Source organism: Accipiter gentilis, chromosome 6 (genome assembly GCF_929443795.1).
Source record: "Accipiter gentilis chromosome 6, bAccGen1.1, whole genome shotgun sequence".
In the NCBI taxonomy this organism is placed as follows: Eukaryota; Metazoa; Chordata; class Aves; order Accipitriformes; family Accipitridae; genus Astur; species Astur gentilis.
The window spans coordinates 21933723-21959145 of record NC_064885.1 but is presented as its reverse complement, the minus strand read 5'-3'; the positions used below and the strand labels follow the sequence as shown (position 1 = coordinate 21959145).

General features: G+C 38.0%; 1 protein-coding gene across 2 annotated transcripts in view; it reads right to left on the bottom strand.

Annotated features, from left to right (window-relative positions):
* The window catches only part of CLSTN2 (calsyntenin 2), a 417522-nt gene that overhangs the window by 77483 nt on the left and 314616 nt on the right, over nt 1-25423 (bottom strand). For both annotated transcript variants that reach the window (XM_049803649.1, XM_049803650.1), the window contains 2 exons: nt 23899-24107; nt 15894-16043 (listed from right to left, as the gene is read on the bottom strand). In XM_049803649.1, coding sequence (XP_049659606.1) covers nt 15894-16043; nt 23899-24107 — 359 coding nt within the window. The remainder of the gene's footprint in view (nt 1-15893; nt 16044-23898; nt 24108-25423) is intronic.

Genomic DNA, 25423 nt, shown 5'->3' with positions numbered 1-25423 from the left:
ATTTTCGTGGGCCTCCTCCTCGTTGCTCTTACGGGTTCATAACTCTCACACATTTTAGCTAATTCCAGCCAAGTTGCCACGCAACATAAATAAGAATGCCACATTAATACAGAGATGCAAATAGTTAATTATTTTGAAGTCACAAAACTATTCAACTCTGCTACCTAATATGTACAGCTGTGTATCTGTAAAATTTGTCAAAAGAAGTACTCCTGCATACACAGCTGAAGTTTCTCTGACTTTTTTTTTAGTCCTAGGTAAAAGAGGACTAGATAAATGGAAAAATTCCAGGTCCTAGCAGTCAATGAAATCTCTTAAAGCAAATGGACAGAGACATTCTTTCTAAATATCGGTTGAAGGAAAAGTAATTTTTCAAATATATATATATATATATTTAGTAGGTGAAGAAGTTTGGTGTTTTTCAACAGACCTCATTTTCAGAAAGCTTGAAAAAAGGTGCTCTCTCCCACCATCTCAAATTGGATTAAAAATTTACAAGAAAATCTGAAAGTCCATGCAAACATTTTGAAATGTAGAGCAAACATTAGTCCAGACAAAGGAGATAGGATGCTGACAGTTACTAGTCTGTATTACAAAACTATCAGATTTTCTTCATGACTTTTAATCCAAATGGTAATCATGTAGCATTTTGTTCTCAGGGGGAAGGTGAGACTTCATGGAACATTTTGAAACTATGTTTAATATCTATTTTTACTAAAATCTTTAGGACTTGTGCATCACTGACTAAAAGACAACTATGATTACTCTATTGCCTGTGCACACATCAGCTGAGTTGCTATTTCAGTAGTAATTTTCAGGTAATAATATTCAGCCCATTCATTCCATATTAAGTTAGATTTGATCTGCAGTATTGCATAATTTGTCTGCAATTGCCAACTTAAACAGTTCCCTTAGAATTTCAAGTATCATATAAGGTACATCATTACAACAACAGACTTCTGTTCCCTATCCATTCCAGAAACTGAAGGTTAACATTTTTCCAATCGAACAAGAGCAGCCAATTCTATCAGATACTTAAGGTAAAAATAAAGTAATTTGCTCGTTTGTATACAAGCTACTAATATACAAATTACTGATCTTTATAGTCTCTTATTCATCAGTTAAAATGTTATAATCCTCTGCCCCAAAGGAAAAATAAAGTCTTATATGTATCTGACATTTCTGACTATCTCAGCAGCTTTCAGGTTTCAGCCACGTTTTCATTTCTCTGCTATATCAAATTAACGGGCACTCATGCAAAATATTCATTAGGGCATGCAAGATGTGACTGAATTATTAACTGTAACATATCTGCAGCTGCCTACTTACCTCCAGTTGTATGAAGAATATCTTATAAAAAAAAATGCTATATAAAATGCCATTACTCATAAGGAAGAATAATGGAAGACCTCTATTTCTGCCACATGAACATCCCTTGGATTGGAAGAGGTATTTCATTTCACAGTATTACCTTTCAACTTGGCAGAAATGGTAATTTGTACCCAGAGATCATAAACACTGAACGTTCTAAATCACTCGCATTTATCTCAGCTCTAAATTGTAAAACATCAACTAGACTTGAACCTTTGTACCTTGGTCCCCTGCAGCACCATAGACCAATCCTCATCCTAAATCCCACTAGCATTTATTTCACTGACTTAGTGCAGATTTAGGAAGTCCACCAAGGGGTCCCTCTCCGTGCAGAAGGCATTCCCAGGCAGGCACGAGGCGATACGGGAGTATGATACAATTCTGAGATAGCAGTACAGTCCTTAAAGGTAGCAAGAGCTCTGATACAAATCAACTGGTTTATTTATATACTACCTGCCCCCATGGCATTTCAGCACCCCAGAGGTGTTGAAGCTGAGGCCAGCACCCTCTGTATCTCACCATCAGTAAAATTAGTAATGTTGGAAAGTGCATAGAGTTAGAACAAGCAAGAAGTGGTGTCAGTGTGAACAGCTTATTGTGAGAAAACCCAAAGTCTTTAATTTAATTTTGAATGTGGTGAAGATCATTATTTTTCTTTCTCCCAGAATAATGTCCTGTATTGGACACATTCAAAAGATCAGCACCTTCATCTCAGGAATGTGGTGGCACTTTTTTGATTCCTCTAGAACTGACTTAGAAGAAGAGATTTAACCTCATTCTACAAAAGCTTCTGAATTTCAGATATTTAAAAACTGTATCTTAAAATGTGACTCATGTCTAGGGTTATGCAAACAGTCAAAGATACATAATCCCATTTGAAAAGGTAGGTTGCACTAGATTAGCTAAACTCAACCAACATCGTTCCTCCTTTGACACAAACTGTCATGCGACACCACCACATTACAGTGCAAACTTATTAAGGTAAGCACTGTCTCCTCAGTAAGGGGAGAAGACTAATCCCATGGGAAAAGTTTGACTAAAACTAGCCCTGTTGAGTACTGCAGAAGACAGCTTTTGTATGGATTTTTTAATCCAATAGGCTTTTGCTTGCCACTTGTGGTGTAAAGCTTTCACACAATATAACACAGACCCAGCTGGATTATACCTCCAACATAACATTAGAATGTAAGTAGCACAATGTCATTTGTGGTTCAGATTTCATCAATTGTAAAACAACTACGTAGACTTGGATCTCAGTCTCTGAGATACTCAAACTATTCCAAGATCAAAATGGATCAAACATCGGTGACAGTTTCAGCCTTAAAAAGTAAATCCCAATGCACTAAATAAATTTTCCTTTTAACAGAAGGATAATGTAGAGACTTCCCTTGATCTCCACACTAAACAGTTTTGTACATGACTCTCTTTCCTTGTAATCCATGTATTATATTTTAATTCATTTCTAATGCTTGATGACACTGAGAATGATTTAATCTGATTTTTCCTTGAAAGAGTATAGAACTCATGCAGAGGAGGTATGACCGGATTCATGTCTCCTCCTACATGCCTGTGGCCATGAACTTTGATTCCACCTCATGACATTAAAAATGATGTGAAGGTAATTAAAGACAATTGCAACACAACTACTATGTCAGTGAAACACAAAACTTCTCTCATGTTGGACTGAAGATGTACATCCTGGCAGCTAAATGTAAGATAAAATTTATGTAGTGCTATTAGTAAGTCTCTGCAGCATCTCTACAAAATAGCTGGAACATAGAGTTCCCAGAGCAATGTAATTGCTAGATCTTCTGTTTTGTCTACAGCATCTTTGCATCTGTCCTATCTATGTAGGCTGGATACTTGGCTAAAGGTTATTCTGCTGTTTTGGTTTTTTTAGTGGTTTCTTTTTCTTTTTAATCTTATACACTTCACAGCTTTGCTGAAGTATTTGGTTTTATTAAACATTTTGCTATCTATTAATTTGAAAATCTGAAACAATCTAGAATAAATAAAAATGTCAGTATACACAAAGTATTTCAAAAAAGATCAGAAATATCTCTCTAGTTTTGACAAAAGTACACTTATTTTCATGATTTATGAAACTCCCTGTATCTTAAAAGCAGCAGCCAGGCAGCTCTAGATGCTGTACAATGATATTTGGAAGAGCAGTGCACTGTCCTCACAAAACTACAATTTTCTTTCAACATCACTGATAGAAAAAAATGCTTTTTCTCTTGGGAACCAAGTACTGAGCTTTACAACGGGTGCCACAACTCCTACCACTGCTAGCAGACATGTATTGTGCTAGGGGAGTTTGGTAGAAATTATGCCAAAACTGAAACAAAATTTAGCTATCAGCTAGGATCATGCTTCTTGTGTGCATTCAATAACAGACATAGATACCATAAATAGCAATCATAAATACCAGTTAGGATATTTTTTATTAAATTATATTGCCCCCCATTTTAAAATTAACTTTTATATATATAATATACATATGTACAAACATATATATGCATACATATATGCATACACATATATACAATGTATACATGAAATATGAATGTTTTTAACCAACATTGCAAAATAATCTTTAAATTTCTGTTCATTATTTTAAAAGGGAAAAGATAATTTCACATCTAGCACCACTAGCCATATAACAAAATTTAAAAAAAAAACCTAATAAATATTTCTAGGTTTGACAGCTAATCTACAAGTTAGTAACATACAAATGACAGGAATGCTAAATCGGATGCCACATATATTAAGCATGCTAAATACAATGAGTGATTTGTTAAGGAAATGCTAATCAGAATATCTGACTCAGTTAAAACCTCTCCACTGTGAAGAGAAGACTCAAACTTACTTCCAAAGCCCTTCTAAGGCACCATGGCTTGCTAAGAGATTTGAATGCAGATCTCATAAGCATAAATAAACATCCATATACACCATTTCTTTCTGCAGTATGCTGATAGTTTAAAACACATAAAAAATAGAGACAGACAGAAATTTAGACTACTGCAGGATAGTGTAAAGTTTGCTGTTGCAGGAGTTAGCAAACCATAATGGAATAGCAGTTGTGCCTGAACTAGTGACACTGAATATGCCATCAAGTGATAAAACCCCAAGCCCTAATTATGCAAAATAAACATGTAAGAATCTAAAAAAAATAGGAAACAACAGCATAGGCTAAACTATTATTTGTTGTGAGACTGCATTTAAATAAGAATAGATATTTCCTGGAGCAGACTGGGTGTCAGAGCCCCAAGAGCTCTAATAAGCCCTTATAAGCCTCCACAAGCCTCACTTGCGGCCTCCATTCGCACCCATGGGCCAGGAGGTTTATTTAAGCTTAGCCCCATGTCTAGCCATAGGGACCTTTGTGGTGGGTTGACCCTGGCTGAACGCTAGGTGACCACCAAAGCTGTTCTATCACTCCACTCCCTCCCCCCGCCCCAGCTGGACAGGGGAGAGAAAATATAACAAAGGGCTTGTGGGTTGAGATAAGGACAGGAGAGATCACTCACCAATTACCATCACAGGAAAAACAGACTCAGCTTGGGGAAAATTAACTCAATTTATTACCAATCAACCAGAGTAGGGTAATGAGAAATAAAACCAAATCTCAAAACACCTTCCCACCACCCCTCCCTTCTTCCTGGGCATAACTTCACTCCTGGATTCTCTACCACCCCCCCGCCCCAGCAGGGCAGGGGGATGGGGAATGGGGTTTACAGTCAGTTCATCATATGTTATCTCTGCCACTTCATCCTCCTCAGGGCGAGAACTCATCACACTCTTCCCCTCCTCCAGCATGGGGTCCCTCGCACAGGAGACAGTCCTCCACAAACTTCTCCAACATGGGTCCTTCCCACAGGCTGCAGTTCTTCACAAACTGCTCCAGTGTGGTTCCCTTCCACAGTGTGCAGTCCTTCAGGAGCACACTGCTCCAGCGTGGGTCCCCTGTTGGGAAGTGGCTTGCTGAAAAAGGACATGGGCCTGTGGAAAAGTTGTGCGAGCAGAGTTCTGTGTGAAAGAATGTCAGTTTGAGCAACAAGACTAGGCCTTGGCTGAAAATAGCTGGCTTTGCTGATATCAGGAGAAAAACAACAGCTGGTCTCGCTGTTATCAGGAGAAAGACAGGGACGGTGTGACCTTGGCATAACTTCATAAGTAACTTTTGAAGAAGTTCCCATGAGAAAGTTACGGAACACGCATAGCTGCAAATCACAAGTGGGTGTGTTTTAGTAATGAATAAACATTAGCAATATACCAATCATATTAGGACTAGTAGGCATAATTATCGCAAACTGTATAAATGTGAGCTATCCGTGCAAATAAAGTTGAATCACTTCTATCACTCATATTGGGTCGACTTATGTGCATTCCTCCGCCGCTCCAACAAATGGCGCCCGAACAGGGACCGAAGAAAGGGGAATTGGAGCGACGGACACTGAGAAGCACCGGTAGCAGTGACCGGGGGGCAAAAGATTAACCGAACGCTGATCGTCTTGGTTGGTGTGTTAACTCTCGTACCTGGACCGTCCAAAAGGGGTTCGCCGTCAGTGAGGGCTACTGGAAAAAGGCTGCAAAGACTTTTTAACCGAGGTGCCTTAATCAAGGTAGCACCAAGGAGTATCGAGAAGCCGGCCAGCAATGGATCAAGAGGTAGCCCTAAAATTATTACAGTGCTTTTTAGAAAAGCAGGGAGTAAATTGCGTTAAGCAAGTTTTGGGATTAGTTGCTTTAGGTCGTGTTAAGGGATGCTTTAAGAATCCAGATTTATTATTTGAGGAGAGTGAATGGTGTAGATTAGGAGACGTATTATGGGATATGGTAACTGACGATGATAAATCAGCTAAAAAACTAATGAAGCAAGGACAGAAACCTTTCAATTAGTGTGGGTACAGCTTTTGAGCTTAGTACCTGGAATGCTATCGGAACCTCCCTATGGGATGAAATTAGTGACGGGTCTAAAGAAGTTAAAGGTCTTGCAACTTTATGGAAATTGATTAAGACAACTCTGTAAGAAATGAAAGCAGATCGTAAAGCGTCTGTGTCTGCTTTTGCTGCTCTCTCTCTCCAACCGCAAGCAAAAGGGAAAAGTGGGAAGAAAAACATAATGCAGCGAGAGAGACTTTTTGGAGCTTGTTCGCCTGCTCTCGTGCCCTTGACTTCTGCTCCACTCCCTGGGACTGCCGATATTAATCAGCCATCCGACAGTTCCCAAGCCTCCCTAACCGTACGATTAAAGGAAACCCTACAGAATCAGGGAGTGAGTAAAAATCTGCCTACGAAAAACCAGCCCTCAGATACCACCGTTCAACATGAACAAATTATACCTAGCATACACCCTCATTCAAATAATGCAAACAAGGACTTGGCTACTCTAATAATAGAACAAAAAGAGACAATGTTAGAATTGTTAAAGGAAATGCGGAAAAGAGACGGGGAAACCAACCGCACCCATGATAGATGCGGAGTTGCTTGTAATAGCTGCTGCAGAAGAAAGGCAAATACATTGGATTAAGCAAGCCTGGATTGCTCAAAAACAAAAAGAGGGAGAAAGATTTAAACAGAGACCTACAGTGGATTCGACCTTGTTGTGGTATTACAAATACAGGCTTACAGCCGCTGCTGGATTTATTGAGGGGCAGCGATAGCTTAACTTCTACAAGACAACTAAGTGCACCGGGATGGCAAGCCTTGACAGCAATTGGACAAAAAATCACATTATCCATGTCTGGCAGATACATTCCTGATTTACCCATAAATTTGAAACCTTATGCTGAGATTGATATGGATCGGTTAACGCCATGGGACAGTAAGAATGTTTGGGTGTTCACTAGCTAAAGCTATTAATCAAATCTCTTTTTGTGTGTCATTGGCATTACCTGAACAGTCTTTTATTCTTATGTGTTTTATTAGGTATAATGTTGTTTTTACTGTGTTTAATTAATTGTGTTCATAGATCTTTGCAAAGCGCAATACAGCAGGTGTTAAAATTTTACCTCAATCTATTCACAAACAGATAAATTGGCTGAAGAAACATACACAAAGATCCAGCAAGAAACTAGTTGGTTTGATGGGGTGTTACAGTCAATATTTGGCGGGATAACACCACGGCTAATGTCATTGATTAAGGAAGCCTTACGATGGTTGGGTATATTGATATTAATCTGTGTAATAGTTAAAATTGCGTATGGGTACATGATGAGAGGAGTCTCAAAGCTGACACACCAAGCTCTACTTGCACAAAAAGAAAAAGGGGGAATTGTTGGGAAGTGGCTTGCTGAAAAAGGACATGGGCCTGTGGAAAAGTTGTGCGAGCAGAGTTCTGTGTGAAAGAATGTCAGTTTGAGCAACAAGACTAGGCCTTGGCTGAAAATAGCTGGCTTTGCTGATATCAGGAGAAAAACAACAGCTGGTCTCGCTGTTATCAGGAGAAAGACAGGGACGGTGTGACCTTGGCATAACTTCATAAGTAACTTTTGAAGAAGTTCCCATGAGAAAGTTACGGAACACGCATAGCTGCAAATCACAAGTGGGTGTGTTTTAGTAATGAATAAACATTAGCAATGTACCAATCATATTAGGACTAGTAGGCATAATTATCGCAAACTGTATAAATATGAGCTATCCGTGCAAATAAAGTTGAATCACTTCTATCACTCATATTGGGTCGACTTATGTGCATTCCTCCGCCGCTCCAACAGTCCCCCACGGGGTCACAAGTCCTGCCAGAAAACCTGCTCCTTTGGGCTCCTCTCTCCACAGATCCGCAGGTCCTGCCAGGAGCCTGCTCCAGCGCGGGGTTCCCACGGGGTCACAGCCTCCTTCAGGCACCCACCTGCTCTGGCGTGGGGTCCTCCCTGGGCTGCAGGTGGAGATCTGCTCCACCGTGGACCTCCATGGGCTGCAGGGGGACAGCCTGCCTCACCATGGTCTTCACCACGGGCTGCAGGGGAATCTCTGCTCCGGCACTTGGAGCACCTCCTCCCTCTCCTTCTTCACTGACCTGGGGGTCTGCAGGGCTGTTTCTCTTACATGTTCTCACTCCTCTCTCTAGATGCTGTTTCTGTCTGTCCCAGCAACTTTTTTTCTTTCTTAAATCTGTTATCCCAGAGGTGCTACCACTATTGCTGATTGGCTCGGCCTTGGCCAGCAGCAGGTCCATCTTAGAGCCGGCTGGTATTGGCTCTGTCGGACACAGGGGAAGCTTCCGGCAGCTTCTCACTGAAGCCTCCCCTGTAACATCCCCCGCTATCAAAACCTTGCCACACAAACCCAATGCAACCTTTTATGCAGAAGTCAACCCTGGCTTTCTGGCTTGACAGCCTGGCCTCATCACTACGAACCTGTCCAGTGACCTGATCCTAACTCTCATCTATGGATCCACTTCCTGGGACCTGCCTCCTCACCAAGAACATGCCTGAGGATCTGGACTCTTGGCTGAACCTGGCCCCCACCTCTGGGTCTGCCCTTCTCACTCAGTTGGGTTAGGGGTTGGCCCTTGATGATGAAGGCTCTGCCAGCTCTGTTACCAAAAGTGGCTCCTGGCTTGCCTTCCTTTAGGGAGTAGCCCTGCTCTTGCTGCTCCTTGACACCAGGTTTAGATGTGGTTAGACTTCTAATGTTTTAAGAAGGACAAACTACCACAAAAAGATGTTGTTATGGGAAGACACAGCTTCCTAGTTATCCTGGAGAACAAGGGCTGTGACTAGTGTTTGGATCCTGCTATTCCAAGGGATTTCTCTGCTGAAGAGTACACAAAGAGCTTCTCAAATTCCAGAAGACAGGCTCTGAAACACCACATGGACTACTTACTGAAATCAATTGAATTGAGGATGTCAAAACTCATGTAGAAAGTCTGCAATTTTTAAGCCTATGGTGTAAGAATATGTGGAGGTTATTACATGCAGAGGAAAAAAAAATCATAGGGAAAAGCTTCAAACCCAACTGGATATCCTGTAGTGCTTTAACTTTTGACCAGAGGAAACATTAATGGAACCACCATCTGTCAGCTACATCTCAGAGATAAGAAATTTCTCAATGAAATTATAATTGCCCCAGTGAAGCTCATGGAGATCTTGCAGTGAAAAATTTAAAAAAGGAAAGAATTTTTTTGTAGTTGTAAATGCAGAAAGGCGAACAAAGGAGTGAACTTCCACAGAGGTATTTGGAAATAAGGATCTAGTTAAATAGGTCTAAAATGAATGGTTTCTTACATCCGTTAAGATGGAAAAGACAGACTTTAATATTGCAATTGTAACATATACACAGAACTGCCCAAAGAGAGGGCAATAATGGGTTACTCTGAAAATGTAAAGTTCATGGTACACAGGGAATTGACTAGTAAAGATCCCTGTGAATCTGCCTCGGACTGTTATTTGATATTTCCATTAATGGTCTTGGCACAAACCCAGGACTGTGTTAATTACTTCTGCTAGTGACAAAACTGAAAGGCAATTCTACATTGGAAGGCAATATAGAAAGAGGATATCCCAAGCACAGAATAAGATGACCTTGAGAACTAGTGTTATAGAAATATTGCTTTGTAGTAATGATACAAAGTGGCAGTTCATGCCCAGGAACTTCAGCAAACTGGTGAGTCATCACTGAAAAATGACACAAGGAAAAAGAGCTGATTCCATTAGGTCAGAAACAGCATGTCCATGAGCCAACAGCCTGACACAGCCAGCCAAAAGAAAGGTAGTCTTGGAATATAAAGCACTGTGTTTCCAGTAAGAGGCTATGGTAAAAAGAAACATGTGAAAACACCACATCTGGAGTGTTCGGGAAAGATGTATTTAGCTGTAATATGTCCACAGAATTTGCTGAGGAAAGGAGAGCTTATCTTAAAAATTAGATTGAAACAGGTATGGCTGCTTTCTCTAAATATGACTGGTAGTCAAATAAAAGAAAATATAATGCTGATACAACTACATAAATGAGTATGAACTTATGTAAACTCTGAGCTCAAAAATCAAAAGTACTCAGAAGTTCAGTTGATTTTCAAATGTCTGAAATGGGTATTTAAAGACTGGGTATTCTAGTAAAATGGTGCCATTCAAATTAATAGCTTGTAAGCGTTTTGTTATGATTACATTTTTTTAAGGATGTATGGCTAATGCATGCACAGCAGCTCCAAGACTACACTGGCATAAAAGCTCCCTGCTTTGTAATGAATTTAATTTTTAAAAATATGGGTAAATATCTTATAGATAAGACAACACAAGCATTGCATTTTTAAACTGCTAGGTATGTGCACAAGAAGAATAGAAATGGATTTATATTTATTGCAAAAAATATTTGTGCCTTTAAAATTGCTGCTGAAGGTTTCTGTACTTGACCACCCTCCTCCACATAACCAATTGCTTTAGTAATCATATTGCTCCTTGTTAAAAGCACTGACAGCTCAAAAGCCGATACAGTTTTGTTTTTCCTCTGTAATTAGATTTTACTAGAAAGCCCACATGAATACATTTCTAAAATCACTCAGCATCTACTGCAAATAGGATCTCTGTAGTATGTTGAATCAAAAGTGATGTAAGATCACTCTGCTACCAAAAGAGAAGGTTCTGCCCTTCTCTGAACAAAAGAAAGATTATATTTCAGCAGGAAAAGCAAGCTGATCTGACCTGTACCTGGCCTCTGAGTGACTATTCAACATTAAAGAGAAGAATGTGCCTTTTGGTGGTAGCAAAGCCCTAGGTCACCTTAGTGATTGCTACATGCCTTAAAAAGAAGTAACATGCAGTATCTTTGAGACATTAACTACTCTTAGTAAATATTTTTATAGTATATTAGGTAAATAAACAAAGAGAAGCTTTTATTTCAAGATCATTTTTAAGTAAACACTAAGTGGAAAATTATTGAATTTTTAAGGAACTTTTTTTTTTCCTTTAGATTAATTTTTAAGGAACTTCTCCTTTATATTGTTACCTCAGGTGTATATGAGTTCATAGGACTTGGACGTAAGTGTAGGAAATCTTTTCAAATTAGTAAAACATTTCAGGCTAGATGCTGTGAAATCCTGTTTTCTAATCAGAGTCCTAATTTTCTTTTCAATTGGAGGTTAGTGAGCATTGCTTATGCAAGGGTCATATCAAATTTGGCAGAAAAAAAATTAAGTCCTCTTTGGTCAGAGGAGACAATGTGACTTAATTTTTGGACTGTTGTCTTTGCTACATACTTATCTCCCCAAGAAACACATTCAACCTTCCCTGTTTGTTTCAGAAACAGAGAGTCCTCTGATAATTTATTGGGGTATTCAACTGATTCGTTTAGAGGAGCTTTTTTGGTTTATGCCTTAATAACTGCTTCCTGTCTGAAATCAATTGCATTTTAGGGAACAACCTGACTTTTGGTTTAATTGTCAATAGTTGAGCAGATCTCTAGCAGACTCAAAATATATTTTAAGTGTTTGGGTACATGACTCTGCCCTTCATGTTTTGAGGCTAAACTCCTCTTTATTTCTCCCCGTGTAGTACATCATTCATCAGAGAGCTTGGTACAGGAATAATTGTTTTCAATTTTCTGCTATCTTGCATCTTTTAGCACATTGTTTTATATTTTAGTTCCATTTGCTATCCCACTAGGGGGGACAGTAACTTCTCCAGTTTTATGAAGACTGTTCCTAAAAGTAGCAGAAAAGAGAAAAGACAATATTATGGTACCATAAATGAGCTACAGAAAACATGGTGTAGATTACCAGGTTTTGACTCTTTCTTGTTTCACCTCAGGTTTTTTAAGGAAAATACTATATGCATATTTAGTAGTCTGTCTACACTACTTTGAATAAGGAAGACGTAATGTTACAGAAATCAGTATTTGTGACATTAAAACTACTGTAGTAAAAAGAACCACACTGGAAGTCAATCTACAGGAAAAAGTCTAGTGTATTCTCTGTGTTCATAGAACTGAAACAAAGGCAGAGTTCTGGAAGAACGGACAGAATCCCAGGGAATGTGCTGAAGATAATAGGGTTTTTGTCAGCATGGAAACCCACTAATTGCATTTAAAAATAAATAAATAATTAAACAAAAAATAGAAAGAACTTTAACTGCAAATGTACCTATTATGGTGTCAGAAATACTATCATCTAACTTTTCTTTATAATGTAGTCTCTTTACTTACCTGGCAGTAAGTGATCACTCCACTGTTTGAAAATCATGGAAATTAACACACTGATAGCATGAAGAGAATTTGTAGCATAGCTGTAAAAGTCAGCTGACAAAACTCACAAGACTTTTCAATTAAAATAACTGATTAGGAATTAATTAGGTTCATTGCTTTACATTTTTAGCTTGCTTAGGATACTAATAACATTTCAAAGTGGTCTGCTCAGAATGGTTTGATGTCAGTTTGGGTCAAATTTGTTTCTAAAGTAGCCTCTTAATAGAGTGGAGGCTTGTTGTTTGCTGAAAATGTCTGTGTGGGAATGCTTGCTGATTATATGTTAATGTCCATCTTCAAAGAGTAGGGAAGTAGCTCCTAGATTTAATGAAGACTTAAATGCTATAAGCCCAAAGGAATATTGCTTAAAGGATAGCACCTTGGCTTGTTGAGTCTTATTTGCTCTGCTACACGTTAGTCATGTGGAGTTGGCCTCCAGAAACAGGAACAATTTCATACATTGTTTATGTAAACCTATTCTTCCCTATCCTACCCCTGCACAATGGAGGTTATTTGAAGGGCATCTGCACTGAAATCTATTGCACTGAAATTTTTAACACTGAATTTGCATTAGACTATGACAATCTCTATTCACAATAGTCACAGAAAGAACTGCACAATATTTCAGATTACTAAATCCATCAACTTTTAAGAACTAACTAACTAGTTATAAATTGAAATTCCAAATATTTATTTGTTCAAGCTAACACTGAAGAACAAGAAAAAAACCCCCATATATCATATTTTGGCAACTTCTATATTATAACCAACAGCTCAGAATATTAATCTTTTCTGTCAAGCAAAACATTATTTTACCTCCCTTAGTCATCCAATATTTTCAAATATATCATTATTTCAAAGAAGAGGGAGCATACCTACTGACTGCCTCTTTGTGGGGAGATCACAGAGAGTCACAGACACGGGGAAGAAAGAACACTATAAATATCCTCCATTCCCAGTCTCCAGATTTCCTCTTTAAGTACTGGAAATACTATTAGTAAGTTCTGCTTATTTGATTTCTTTTTTTTTTCCTAGCAACAGGTAATTTTTACAGATATTGGCTCAAAGTGGAAAACAACATCACCTATCTCATTATCTTCACCTTTAAAAATAAGTAGACATAAAAGAATCTCATTAAGAGAAATGTAGAATTTTCTGGAAGCATTCTGTTGTAGCTCATTTTCAAATTATAATTAATGACATAGTAATTAAGAACTAAAGTCATGTCTACCCAATTGTTTACCTTATACCCTGAGTAGGCAAACACTATCCGCTTGCACTTTGAGCCATTTGACCTGGAGACATGCCAGTGAAGTGAAGCTGTCACCTGTTTGACAGATGGAAAGGCACAATTCCACATGGATGGCATGGAATATGCTGAGCAGAACATATTGAGCTATTTCATATTTTTACATTGCCTATGATAAAGACCCATCATAAAACTTGTATCAGATCAGAAGGGACAAAGAAGAGTTGTGCCAAATTGCCACAGAAATAAACAAAAAGCCCAAATTCAAGCATAATGAACGCTAACAAAGCATATCCTTTCCCATCTGAGATGCTTTTGACAAGCTGCTTTAAACTTTCTTATGTGTTGCATTCTTTTTTTTTAGGAGTTATTGCTTTACATATGCTGTTTTCTCTGTCTACTTTCTCACGATTACACTAAAAATAACAAGCTGGCAGCTGCTCATATTAAATACCTAGTGTTAACCAAACCATCAGCCACATACAGCTCTGACTTCTAGAAAAGAAGAATATAAATTTTGCATGCATAAAATAACAGTAGTTGAATTCCAGGTTTTCATTAAAAACCTAAATACCTTGTAAACTCTTCACATAATCTAATATGAACAAAGCATCCAAAAAAACCCCAACCACAAAACAAACCTTATTTGAGATTGTTTCAATTACTACTATTGGCTACCCAGTGTCTATACCCACCTGATGGGACCAGCAATGACCATCTGTCCTATAATTGATGCTTGAACTATGAAATAAGTGTGACACTATTGGACAATATAAACACACCATTAGTAAGGCGTCTTTGCAGAAATTATTCAATCAATAAAACACCTAAATGGAAATAATGGAAAACACCTAAATGGAAATTTTAAAAAATCAACAGTCACACCCATTTCAATACAAATTCCAAGCTAATTTAGGAATATTTGATTTATTTGGGATGACTCCATAAAATGAAACCAGAACATTTCTACAGTGTAAAGAGACCATACTGGTTTTATAGAATAAATCATGGGGTTTTGAACACCAAGATCAGAAAATGTGGAAATAGTTCATAGGAGTTTTTTGTTGTTGTTGTTGTTGTTGTTGTTTTTTAATAAAAATGCTCTTCAAAATACTTGGGTGGGTAGGGAACTAGTACATCCCTGGAAAATTAAAATGTGGTTCTACTCTAAGTGAGGACTGTGAAAATGGAACCATGATATTGCACGCATTTCATTACAAGGTCCTCTAGATCAGGGCTTCTGATTTTACAAAGAAAACCTTTTTTCCTTCTAAATGTCAGTCTGCAAATTTACCTTCAAGTACAACAGCTAAACTGATTTTTTTCCTTCTCAATCATTGTCTTTAAAAATTACAATTATTAAGGTCAGGTTAGTCCTGAATGACATCTGCATAATGTGGTTACATCCAGTTCATTTGTCCCTAATCCAGCCCTCATTTTCATCATAATTCCTTGTAATTTGTAGCATATCCATCTTCCTAGTACATTGCCAGCTGTGTTTTTCTCCATTTTAGACAGAGCATAGATTCTTAGAATCTTTTTAGAAAATCAGTTCCTACAGAAATGTCTCAATAGGACAACAGTAATCAAGATAAAAATTGCCTTTCAATCCCACTGTCGGTTGAGCATGCCTCGACTCATGCATGCATGCACATGAAAGCCAATTCTGTACCTGGAACAAGATAATCTGAACAACTCTCGCACACATGGGAAAACTACCTTGTCATGGTGGCTTCAAAAGTTTTATTTAAAGGAGTAGTAGGAGAATGGCAAATCAGAAGCATTTTTTTTTATATGTTGCAGTATATTCAGACAGAATTATAAGATAGCTTATTAGAATAGAAGTTTATCTTTTTTTCTAATCTGTTCTTTGTTCTGACTAGAGAAGAAACATGGCAAATGTAAACAAGTATGGGATTATTATCCACTTTTTTAACAGGCTTGGAATGAATTAAGCAAAAGAAATAGCAATGGTTTTCTATACCACTGCAATAAGCACCCTAGTTTCCTTACTGTGAGATGGAGGGAAAACAACAAAGAAAAGAGATTAGATTTAAACAAAAATTAAAATACATGAAACATTAAACCTTACCTTGCCAGCCTGGTTTGCACACTGGTTTGACATTAACTTGTACTAAGACATCTTCTATTGCATGTTTTTGCCCACAGTCAAAAGCAGTTACCATTATCTCATACTGGTGCTGTTTATCATAGTTCAGTTTCTCAGTGTTTCTGATGTTACCTATAGATTCAATGTAAGATAACATTCAGAAATTACTTCTTGGATAAGCATATACAGACTATAACATTTGAGTCCTGGTTGATGAAGTCCTTTGTGTCCAGAAAGCTCTCTGAACGCCATGGGACATCCACAGGCAGGACAGTTATAAGGAATGGGAAGTATTTTCTTTCAATCCAGCAGAGAAATAAGGAAGTTCTTAGGCAAATACAAGATGCTAGGCATATACTATGGGCATGTCTATATTAGAAAACATCTGTTCAACAACACTTTGCAAAGTAAGACTTAATACTAATTAGCAGTTACATCCTGAAATGTAAAGTATAAGTAGGTGCAACCTCATTTTCCACATCTTCCCAGAATACACTGCTTTAACGCAGCAGTCGCATCCCTGAGATCCACTGCTGAATATCTCCCCAGCCTAAGTATCTTCTTTTTTTCCCCTAAAGCTATTACCCTATAAGTGAGAGAGATTTTTAGCCCTATAACACCTTTCCCTGTTTTTTTTAAAAAAAAGGAAGAGCCCCAGAATCACGTTCTACATTAGAGTGCTTAGCAGTAGTTGATATGACAGCACAGACTATCACATGGAAAATAAAACTCGGCAACAACAGAGATTATCTGCTGAACCTGACACATATATAAAGGTGACAAATTACCTGTTTTGGGAACAAAGGCATTACAACTTCCACAAAGAAAGGGAAAGATCTTTCTCAGAGTACTTCCTGCAGGATTGGAAGATTACCATGCAGAACGTATGGTTTTGTAATTAATGAGTTCAGCGTTTAAATTCTGTCCATTTCCACCAAAATGCACTTCTTCCTCAAATTGAAACTTGAGACTGTTTAATATGTTTCACACTTTTGCTCAGGGCTGTTTATTATACCATTTCTTTGAATGAGAATGTTTGTTCTAGAATTCAAGAAACAAACTTATTTGGGAACAATGCTACATATAACCACTGCTTTCAAGCACAATCTGCAAAATTAAGTTGTTTGGGCTAAATTTGGAATAAGAAGCACCCGGATGCTGGAGTTTAGTCAAACACAGTGCTCTGATTCCCACAGGTGCTAGTTAAAATATCTGTTGTTAGGCATGCTGGCATTGTTTGGGGTTTTGGGTGTGGGGTTTTGTTTCTTTTTCATTCAAATGAATGAGACTGGTGAAAGCAGACAAAGGAAACAAATAAGTCTTTCACTAAACCTCCATTAGTTTGACAAGTAAAGACTTTTAGCAGGTGTCTCTCTCTGATGCACACTCCTTATCTTGTCAAAGCCCAACACTTTTCTGACTACTACTATATTAAAGCCAACTTTAGTAGTTTAATTGAAACTGATGCAAAACTTTTCAGGTCAGGCCTGAAGAAAGACTGCTTTTGCAATTACCACCATCTTCCAGTTCAAAATTTGTAGTTTAAGTAGTCCCTTACATCTGCAGCTGTAAATCAGGCCCAATACCCCATTTTCTGTCGACTTTGAGTCTTTACACCCCCCCCAACCCCCTTCCCCCCCCCCCCCCCCCCCCCCCCCCCCGCTTTCTGAGCAGGGCACAGGGGGGACAAGCCCTATTGCTAATTTTATGTCTCAAATGGAGAAGCAGAAGGACCTGCTGAAGGCTAATATGGAAACAATACTGTCTCCTACAGCTTCCTTGGTTCCCTCTCAGGCACTTCACCTTGCCAGGCATTTTCAAGTCTGCCATGTAGATAGCTCTTCCCATCACAAAAGCAACTGCAATAACAATATCAACAAGTTCATTATTTTTGAGTTAGAAATTGGCAAAACAATTTAAGCTACCCATTTCACTGTCTTGAATTCCTTTATTAGTACCTGCCTAAGAGGATTTAAAGAAAAACTGCCACTGTATACTTAATTATTCATTTAATATCTGCTCAGTTGTTCTTTCCTTTCTGCATTATATTATTTCTTACATGAATCTTTATAATTCCCTATTTGGTTCTCCTTGGTATTCTTTTAGTCCACGATCAGCAGAGATAATTCTCAAGAAACCAAAACTGTCTGAATTTGTGTGGCACATTTAACCGTCCTCTGTGATTTATAAATCATTAGAACACATTTGCATTTCACTAAATCTGTCTTTCAAGATTTGTATTTCTTTACAGTCTTTTAAAATTTGGACTACAAAGATTCTGACTATTGGGTGTTATTCTGAAAGGTCATTTGGATGTTTTGCAGATGTTACTCAATAGTTTATTGATTTCTTAATTATTCTGTTTTTCTGTTACCTCTGATGCTTTATGTTTCTTTGTTATTTTACAATTTAATCAATACGATTAAAAAGTAGACACAGAAGAGAAGCACTACAAATACAGACTAATTAAAGTTTTAGAGATGATAGACTTGGAATTTCTATTTACATCTCACCCATAAACAAAAGGTAATCAATAACATTAAAAAAAAGAAAATTTTAATGGGAGAAGTAAGTACTTTTCTACACAGTTCGCAATTAGGCCATAAAATTAATTTTTTTCAGTCTTTCTAAATCTCTGCCTTTTACTGGAAATATCCAAAGCTATAACAGATTTTAAAAAACAACAAACAGATAAATGACAACAGGAATATAAAAATTTCTGCTGGAGGACACACACATTTACACCTCTGTTTCTTCGGGGTCAGTTTGATACAGACTTCCCTCTTTTATGGCTATCTTTCATCTTATTTTGGAGCAGTCACAAGAATGGGGAAGACTTGACTGATTTACTATGGCAATTGCCTCTTAAATTCCATATACTTAATTTCTGTGTGTATAAGAAGTATAAAACTGAATCTCTTAACTCTTAGAAGAGATGTGGGCTAGTGTTGTTACATGAGTGGCCTCCGATTTCAGTCTGCCCATAGGATTGGCAGCTCAACATTCCCAGCTGCCAAGAGCCACCAACCAGGAGGTGTTTGACCATAAGTCAGTTGAAGGATTAGAATAGCTTCTTGTCAAAAAGGTGCATTTTTGAATGACAATGGAAAGAAATTGTGGCTTAATAAATAAATATCACATGCCTATGCTTAACTATAAAGTTTCACAACGTTTCTGACAATATGAAGTTTGCATAGCTCCTAACACAGATCTCAGTGCTATAAAGGATGATCTCGTGAGATCCTGTCCACACCTAATTTCTACAGTATGTAACTTGGTAGAACCTGTATTGACTGTACAGATAAGTCAGTAACTCATCTTCATAGAATCATAGAATACCAGGTTGGGAGGGACCTGTACGATCATCTGGTCCAACCTTTCTTGGCAAAATCTTCATATTGAACAGTCTGAATAAGTATTTGTGAAGTGCTTCTCAGTGGTGGGATGGCAAATATAGTTATCCCCATTTTAGAGATGCCAGTAGATCAGAGCTGTGACAATTTGCATCTGTATCTGAATTCTCTGATCATGTCACCATGACCCCTGACAAATGAAGGCAGAAAATGCATTAAATGTTGTTCTGCTGGCATTACAACAGATCCATGCATTACGGTTTAATTTTTTTCTTACCTGAAAAAAGCCTACACAATATTGATATGATAACTCACTTGATGATTGGGATTCTCTGCTAAGAAGACAACTAGAATAAACTGCATGCAAAAGTGTCTTAAAACATATTTTATCTTATACGTTTAGTCCCAATCCTTTGCATAGCAAAGCACAAATTTGTCCTTTTCTTTACATGATTGTATTTTATGACCAAGAGTTCATTACCCTCCAAGTTAGGCTCATCATATACAAGAGTCAATTTTTTTAGTCTTATGGTTTCATAAAACAATGTAATTTTATTCACAAAAAATTACATACCAAGGGGCAAAGTTGCCAACTGTAAATGGGAAGCTTTATATTACCTACTTTTAGGTGCCTAACTTTACAAAGATCTACAAGAACTATACCAGAGCTGGATGCTGCTTCCTGTGCCAGTGCTGGGTGCCTATCAACTTGTGCCTCACACAGTTTGGTGATGTGAAGTAGACTTTGCACTGCTACAGTCTTGGAGGATTTTCTCTTCCGTTCAGCAAATGTTCCCTGATTTGTAATACGATTTTTCAAGACAACAAAATGCTCCCTAGATTGATCTAGAATCAAGAAATAAGTTTTGCCTAAAAAGACAATGATCTCACAAAAGAAAACAACTAATAGAATAGCATGTTCATCTTTCTAAAGGCCTGCGTTTATGTTAGTTTCATGGGTTGGTGGTGAAAAAACCCTACCACCTGGAACTGATAATGGCATGTTTTCCTCACACCCCCCGTACTTCTGGGGTCCTCTGCAATATTTAGATTTGATTCTAAGCATCTGGTTAAACGGGCAATGAAATTCCACACTTATGTTAATGAAAAGCAGAAAAAATCATAACTTGCAGAAGACATGAGAACTTTGTCCTAGTTTCAGCTGGGGTAGTTAATTGTCTTTCTAGTAGCTGATACGGTGCAATGTTTTGACTTCAGTATGAGAAGAATGTTGATAATGCTGATGTTTTCAGTTGTTGCTAAGTAGTGTTTAGGCTAAAGTCAAGGATTTTTCAGCTTCTTATGCCCAGCCAGCGAGAAAGAAGATGGCACAGGACACAGCCAGGGCACCTGACCGAAACTGGCCAACGGTGTATTCCATACCATGGGATGTCCCATTTAGTATAGGAACTGGGGGGAGGAGGGGAGGGGAAATTGCTGCTCAGGGACTAACTGGTTGTCGATTGGCAGGTGGTGAGCAATTGCACTGTGCATCATTTGTACTTTCCAATCCTTTTATTATTACTGTTGTCATTTTATTAGTGTTATCATTATCATTATTAGTTTCTTTTCTGTTCTATTAAACCGTTCTTATCTCAACCCACGAGTTTTACTACTTTTCCTGATTTTCTCCCCTATCCCACTGGATGGGGGAGAGTGAGTGAGCAGCTGCGTGGTGCTTAGTTGCTGGCTGGGGTTAAACCGCGACAAACCTAGATTTGTTTTTCACAATGGATGAAAAAAACTATAAACAAAATCCTCATTAGCATGGTGTTAACAGACAGTCCTAGGCATCTCATACATCTATTTCAATCATTCTATAGGTAACGACAAATGGGCACAATGCCAAAGAATTTGTGTCAGAGAAAGCTTATATCAGCTGGCATAGAGAGACATTCTCAGCAGTGAAATGTGTTGGAACTAAGCAACATATTTCTCAGAAAATAAAAGTGCAGCCATCTATTCTAACTCTGTCTCTAACCCCAGTGGGTTTAAGCAATTACCATTATCTAAAAAAATTGCAAATTAGACTGTAGTTACTGTTGACTGTGGTAGCACTGTGCTTTTGGTGAACAAATAGATCAAAAAATATTAATTGAATTCATGACCAAGAAACTGCAAGTATTACAACCTTCTACCAATTACTCGCTGCAGGCTTTAAAGTCATGTTTAAATCAGTGATTTTCTCATTGCCTTTGCTGAAAAGCAGGTCCCAAGCATGCAAGGACAAAGACGTAACCAAGGATTCGTGATACTTCACATGCTTTTGATCATGCCTCTGACTGTAAGGAACCCATGATCACTCATGAGCCAGCTTCACTGTGTTATAGGAGCTGAAAAGGAATAAGCAGTAGAAATGTCTGCTCTATATTATGCTAATCTCACTGTACTATTTATTGATAATACCTTTAAACAAAGCTGGTATGAAATTATGAATCCACCTGTGACTTGTTGTCATGGTTTAACCCCAGCCAGCAACTAAGTACCACGCAGCAGCTCACTCACTTCCCCCATCCAGTGGGATGGGGGAGGAAATCGGGAAAAAAAGTAAAACTCCTGGGTTGAGATAAGAATGGTTTAATAGAACAGAAAATAAGAAACCATAATGATAACGATAACACTAATAAAATGACAAGAGTAGTAATAAAAGGATTGGAATGTACAAATGATGCACAGGGCAATAGCTCACCACCCGCCGACTGACACCCCGCCAGTCCCTGAGCAGCGATTCCCTGCCCCCCCCTCCCCCCCCACTTCCCAGTTCCTAAACTAGATGTGACGTCCCACAGTATGGAATACACCATTGGCCAGTTTGGGTCAGGTGCCCTGGTTGTGTCCTGTGCCAACTTCTTGTGCCCTGTCTGGCCATGAGAAGCTGAAAAATCCTTGACTATATTCTAAACAATACTGAGCAACAACTGAAAACATCAGTGTTATCAACATTCTTTGCATGCTGAACTCAAAACATAGCACTGTACCAGCTACTAGGAATACAGTTAGCTCTATCCCAGCTGAAACCAGGACACTTGTGTAAGTACCCAGCCCCATACTGGCAAGTCACACAAAGCTCTGGAAAATAATGGTTTCAAACAGAAACACAGAGAACTTCCTTTTATGACAACATGGGAATCTGACAATTAGAAAAAAATCCATAGAGAGGAAAAGCTTCTGGGAATTTGCACACAAACATCTATTTCCAAATGCCCATTTCCTGTAAAAAAATACTTTGTGCAATTGCTCTGGCAAAAGATTACTGTGTCAGCTGACCTCATTTACTTAAACACAAACATACTTCTTATGATTATACTCCTATATAGTATACTTGCCTCCCAATGTATTATAACAAGATGGCTTTTTCCCCAATGTCATTTAGAATTTATTGATGCTAACAGGTTATTATCTTTTGATGCTCAGCTGTGCATTGTGCAAGAACTGCACAAATAAAAATGAATCATTTTTGAATATGGGAAAAGGTTTTTATAAAACATCCCAACATAGAAATGATTGCAGAGAAAAAAGTAGCTCCATGCATACTTTCAATTTCCAGTTTGACCAAAAATTAGATTTAACTTCCAAAGAGTATTCTCCTACATACAACATTGATTAAATGCTTCTGTTAGGAAAGATAAATTAGAGCATTGCTGGGCATGCACACAGGGTGCTTGTTCTGGGGAAACAAGTTCTGTGAGCACAGGAATTTCCGTTTTGAACTTCTGCACAAGTGTGCATACATAAATATCAATAACAAGGACTCTTATCTACAAAGTGATGCCAATATGGGACTGCTGAAGTACTTGAAAGACAAAGCTATTATTTTGCATTGTTTGGAGCAAGCAAAGAATAAGAGAGAGGATCTTCAACACATTTTTAATGCAGCCCGCCACCTCTCCCAAACTCAGAGTAAAGTTCTGTGGTTTTCCCTGGTGAGAACTTGATGGGGAAAAGCAGGAAGCTGACAGACAGGACCACCAAGGTAAAAAATTGCTGCATGTGGAAAACTTAATATGGTTTATTATTTTTCCTACAATATTATATACATTAAAAAAAACCTAACTAAAATCTAAAACCCATTAAATTTGATATTACTTCTCCAAAGCATATTTTCTTCCATACTGCAGAATAATGGACCTGCTTCAGGAAGCACCACAAATGGATAGATCTGCAGACCCACACCCCAAAAGTTTCAACAATCAATAAAAATATTCACAATATTGTCAACTCTACATTTAGACTCTGCTCCAGAAAGTTCAGAAGAATGGGACTAGCTACAAACCAGTGAATAAACCCTATCAGATAAGGCTACATGCTGCATTAGGAAATGTCATCAGTTGGATGGGAAACTAGATCTGAGACAAAAGAATGGACTGAGTGACAGAGAAATGTATTGCTTATCTAAAACTGGGGTTTTAATTTCCACAATAAATTACTGTGGCACTTTCTGACCAAATCTTATGTAGAAGGGATGGAATTTTCCAGTTTAATGGTTCCTTCATTCTCAGAGATGAGAACAGGATTACTTTCTTGAGTTAAAACTCAAGCCAGGTTATCAGCCAGTATCGGTAGGTAATTACACTATCTACAGAAATTACTGCTATCTGTCCCAGAACTTAAAATTGCCCCTTCTCCATACTCACCATTTCTGTCAATGGCAAAAGGAACATCGGTTGTGACAATCTCATAATTGCAGATCTGGCTATACTGCGGGGAACAGTCCTCATCTATGGCTTCTACCTGCAGTATGCTGTCGTAGATCTTCCCCTCTGTCACGGTGGCCTTATACACACTCTCCTTGAAAGTTGGTGAAAACTCATTAACATCCTTTACCTGGATATGGACCACTGCCCTAAAATAGGTAAAAGAAGACATCAAAGAGAAAAATTAATTAATCATGACACATCACTAATAGTTTGCTTCAAAAACACTTGAAAAGACTAACAAAACATATCTAGAAAACTATGTAGACATCTTCTAAAATGAGATATTATTTAATTTCTAGGTTTAATTTGCCCAGTTTAGTATCTTCATGTGGCACCAGGGCAAAAAACCTAGTGCCACAGCTTGTAGGGAGAGGGCTTCACAGCACTCCCTATTAAAATCAGTTTACCTCTTAAAATGGGCCCCAGCAGAAAGTCAGTGGTACCAATTCCAGTGTAAAATGGGTTAATAAACAAAAAAAGAGGAAGAGAATTATACTAGTCCTACATATTTGCTAGCTAAAAATGGTCAGTTTACGAACATTCTTCAATATTAAATAAGCCTCTCACCTTCTGCTGATTATAATTATCTAATAAGTTACAACATTGTACATGTAAACCTTTTGAGGATCAAAAATAACAGGCCTTTAGTATTTAATGAGCAAACTCTAAAGGCCTTCCTCTGCAAAAATTTGCTATATGGTTTGATGGGCAAGGTAACAGAAGGACAGATAATTGAAGTGACTTTCTATATCAGCGACAGAGCCAGTAGTAAATGTTGGGACCCCAGACAGTCTAGCTTACTTTGTGGCTTACTATACAAACCACTATGAGAAAGTGTAACAAAGTCTGGTTCCAATAGGCCAGATTTCATTTGGTCAGGATTAGACTAAAATTTTCCACAAGCAGAATGTCCTAGCTTGTTACTGACATGCGAGGGAAAAACATCATAAAATTTAATAATATGAAGCAAAACCTGTTTCTGTAACTTGATGGTTACTTGATATTGGAGGCTTCCTTCTAAATGTGTATTATTTTTAAATATCCTGAAACAGTTCAGCATGCATTATAGAGCTAATTAAATTTTTAATTGTCAGGTATCCTGGATAAGCAAAAGGAAGAATGATTACTATTAATCATTTATTTAAATGGCTCTCAACAAAATGAACAATTTGTACAGCAGTTATACATCTACACGTGAGTTAAATTCATCTTTAATGACAAATGCTCTGGAGCTTGGTTTCATGAATTGAAGGGGAAAATAGGCACTGTGCCACTTAAGCTTATGCAGGGAATTGGCTCCACAATAAAAAGTACCACCTATTAACCTTCAATACCCACCTCTTCCAGAGGATTTGAATTCCTCTAAGACTTGCTGTCCAAAAGCTGAGGTCAGAAACACACTGTACAAAGGCAACACTGTTGCAGCTTATATACATGCATGTACTAAAAAAAGAAGGATGAT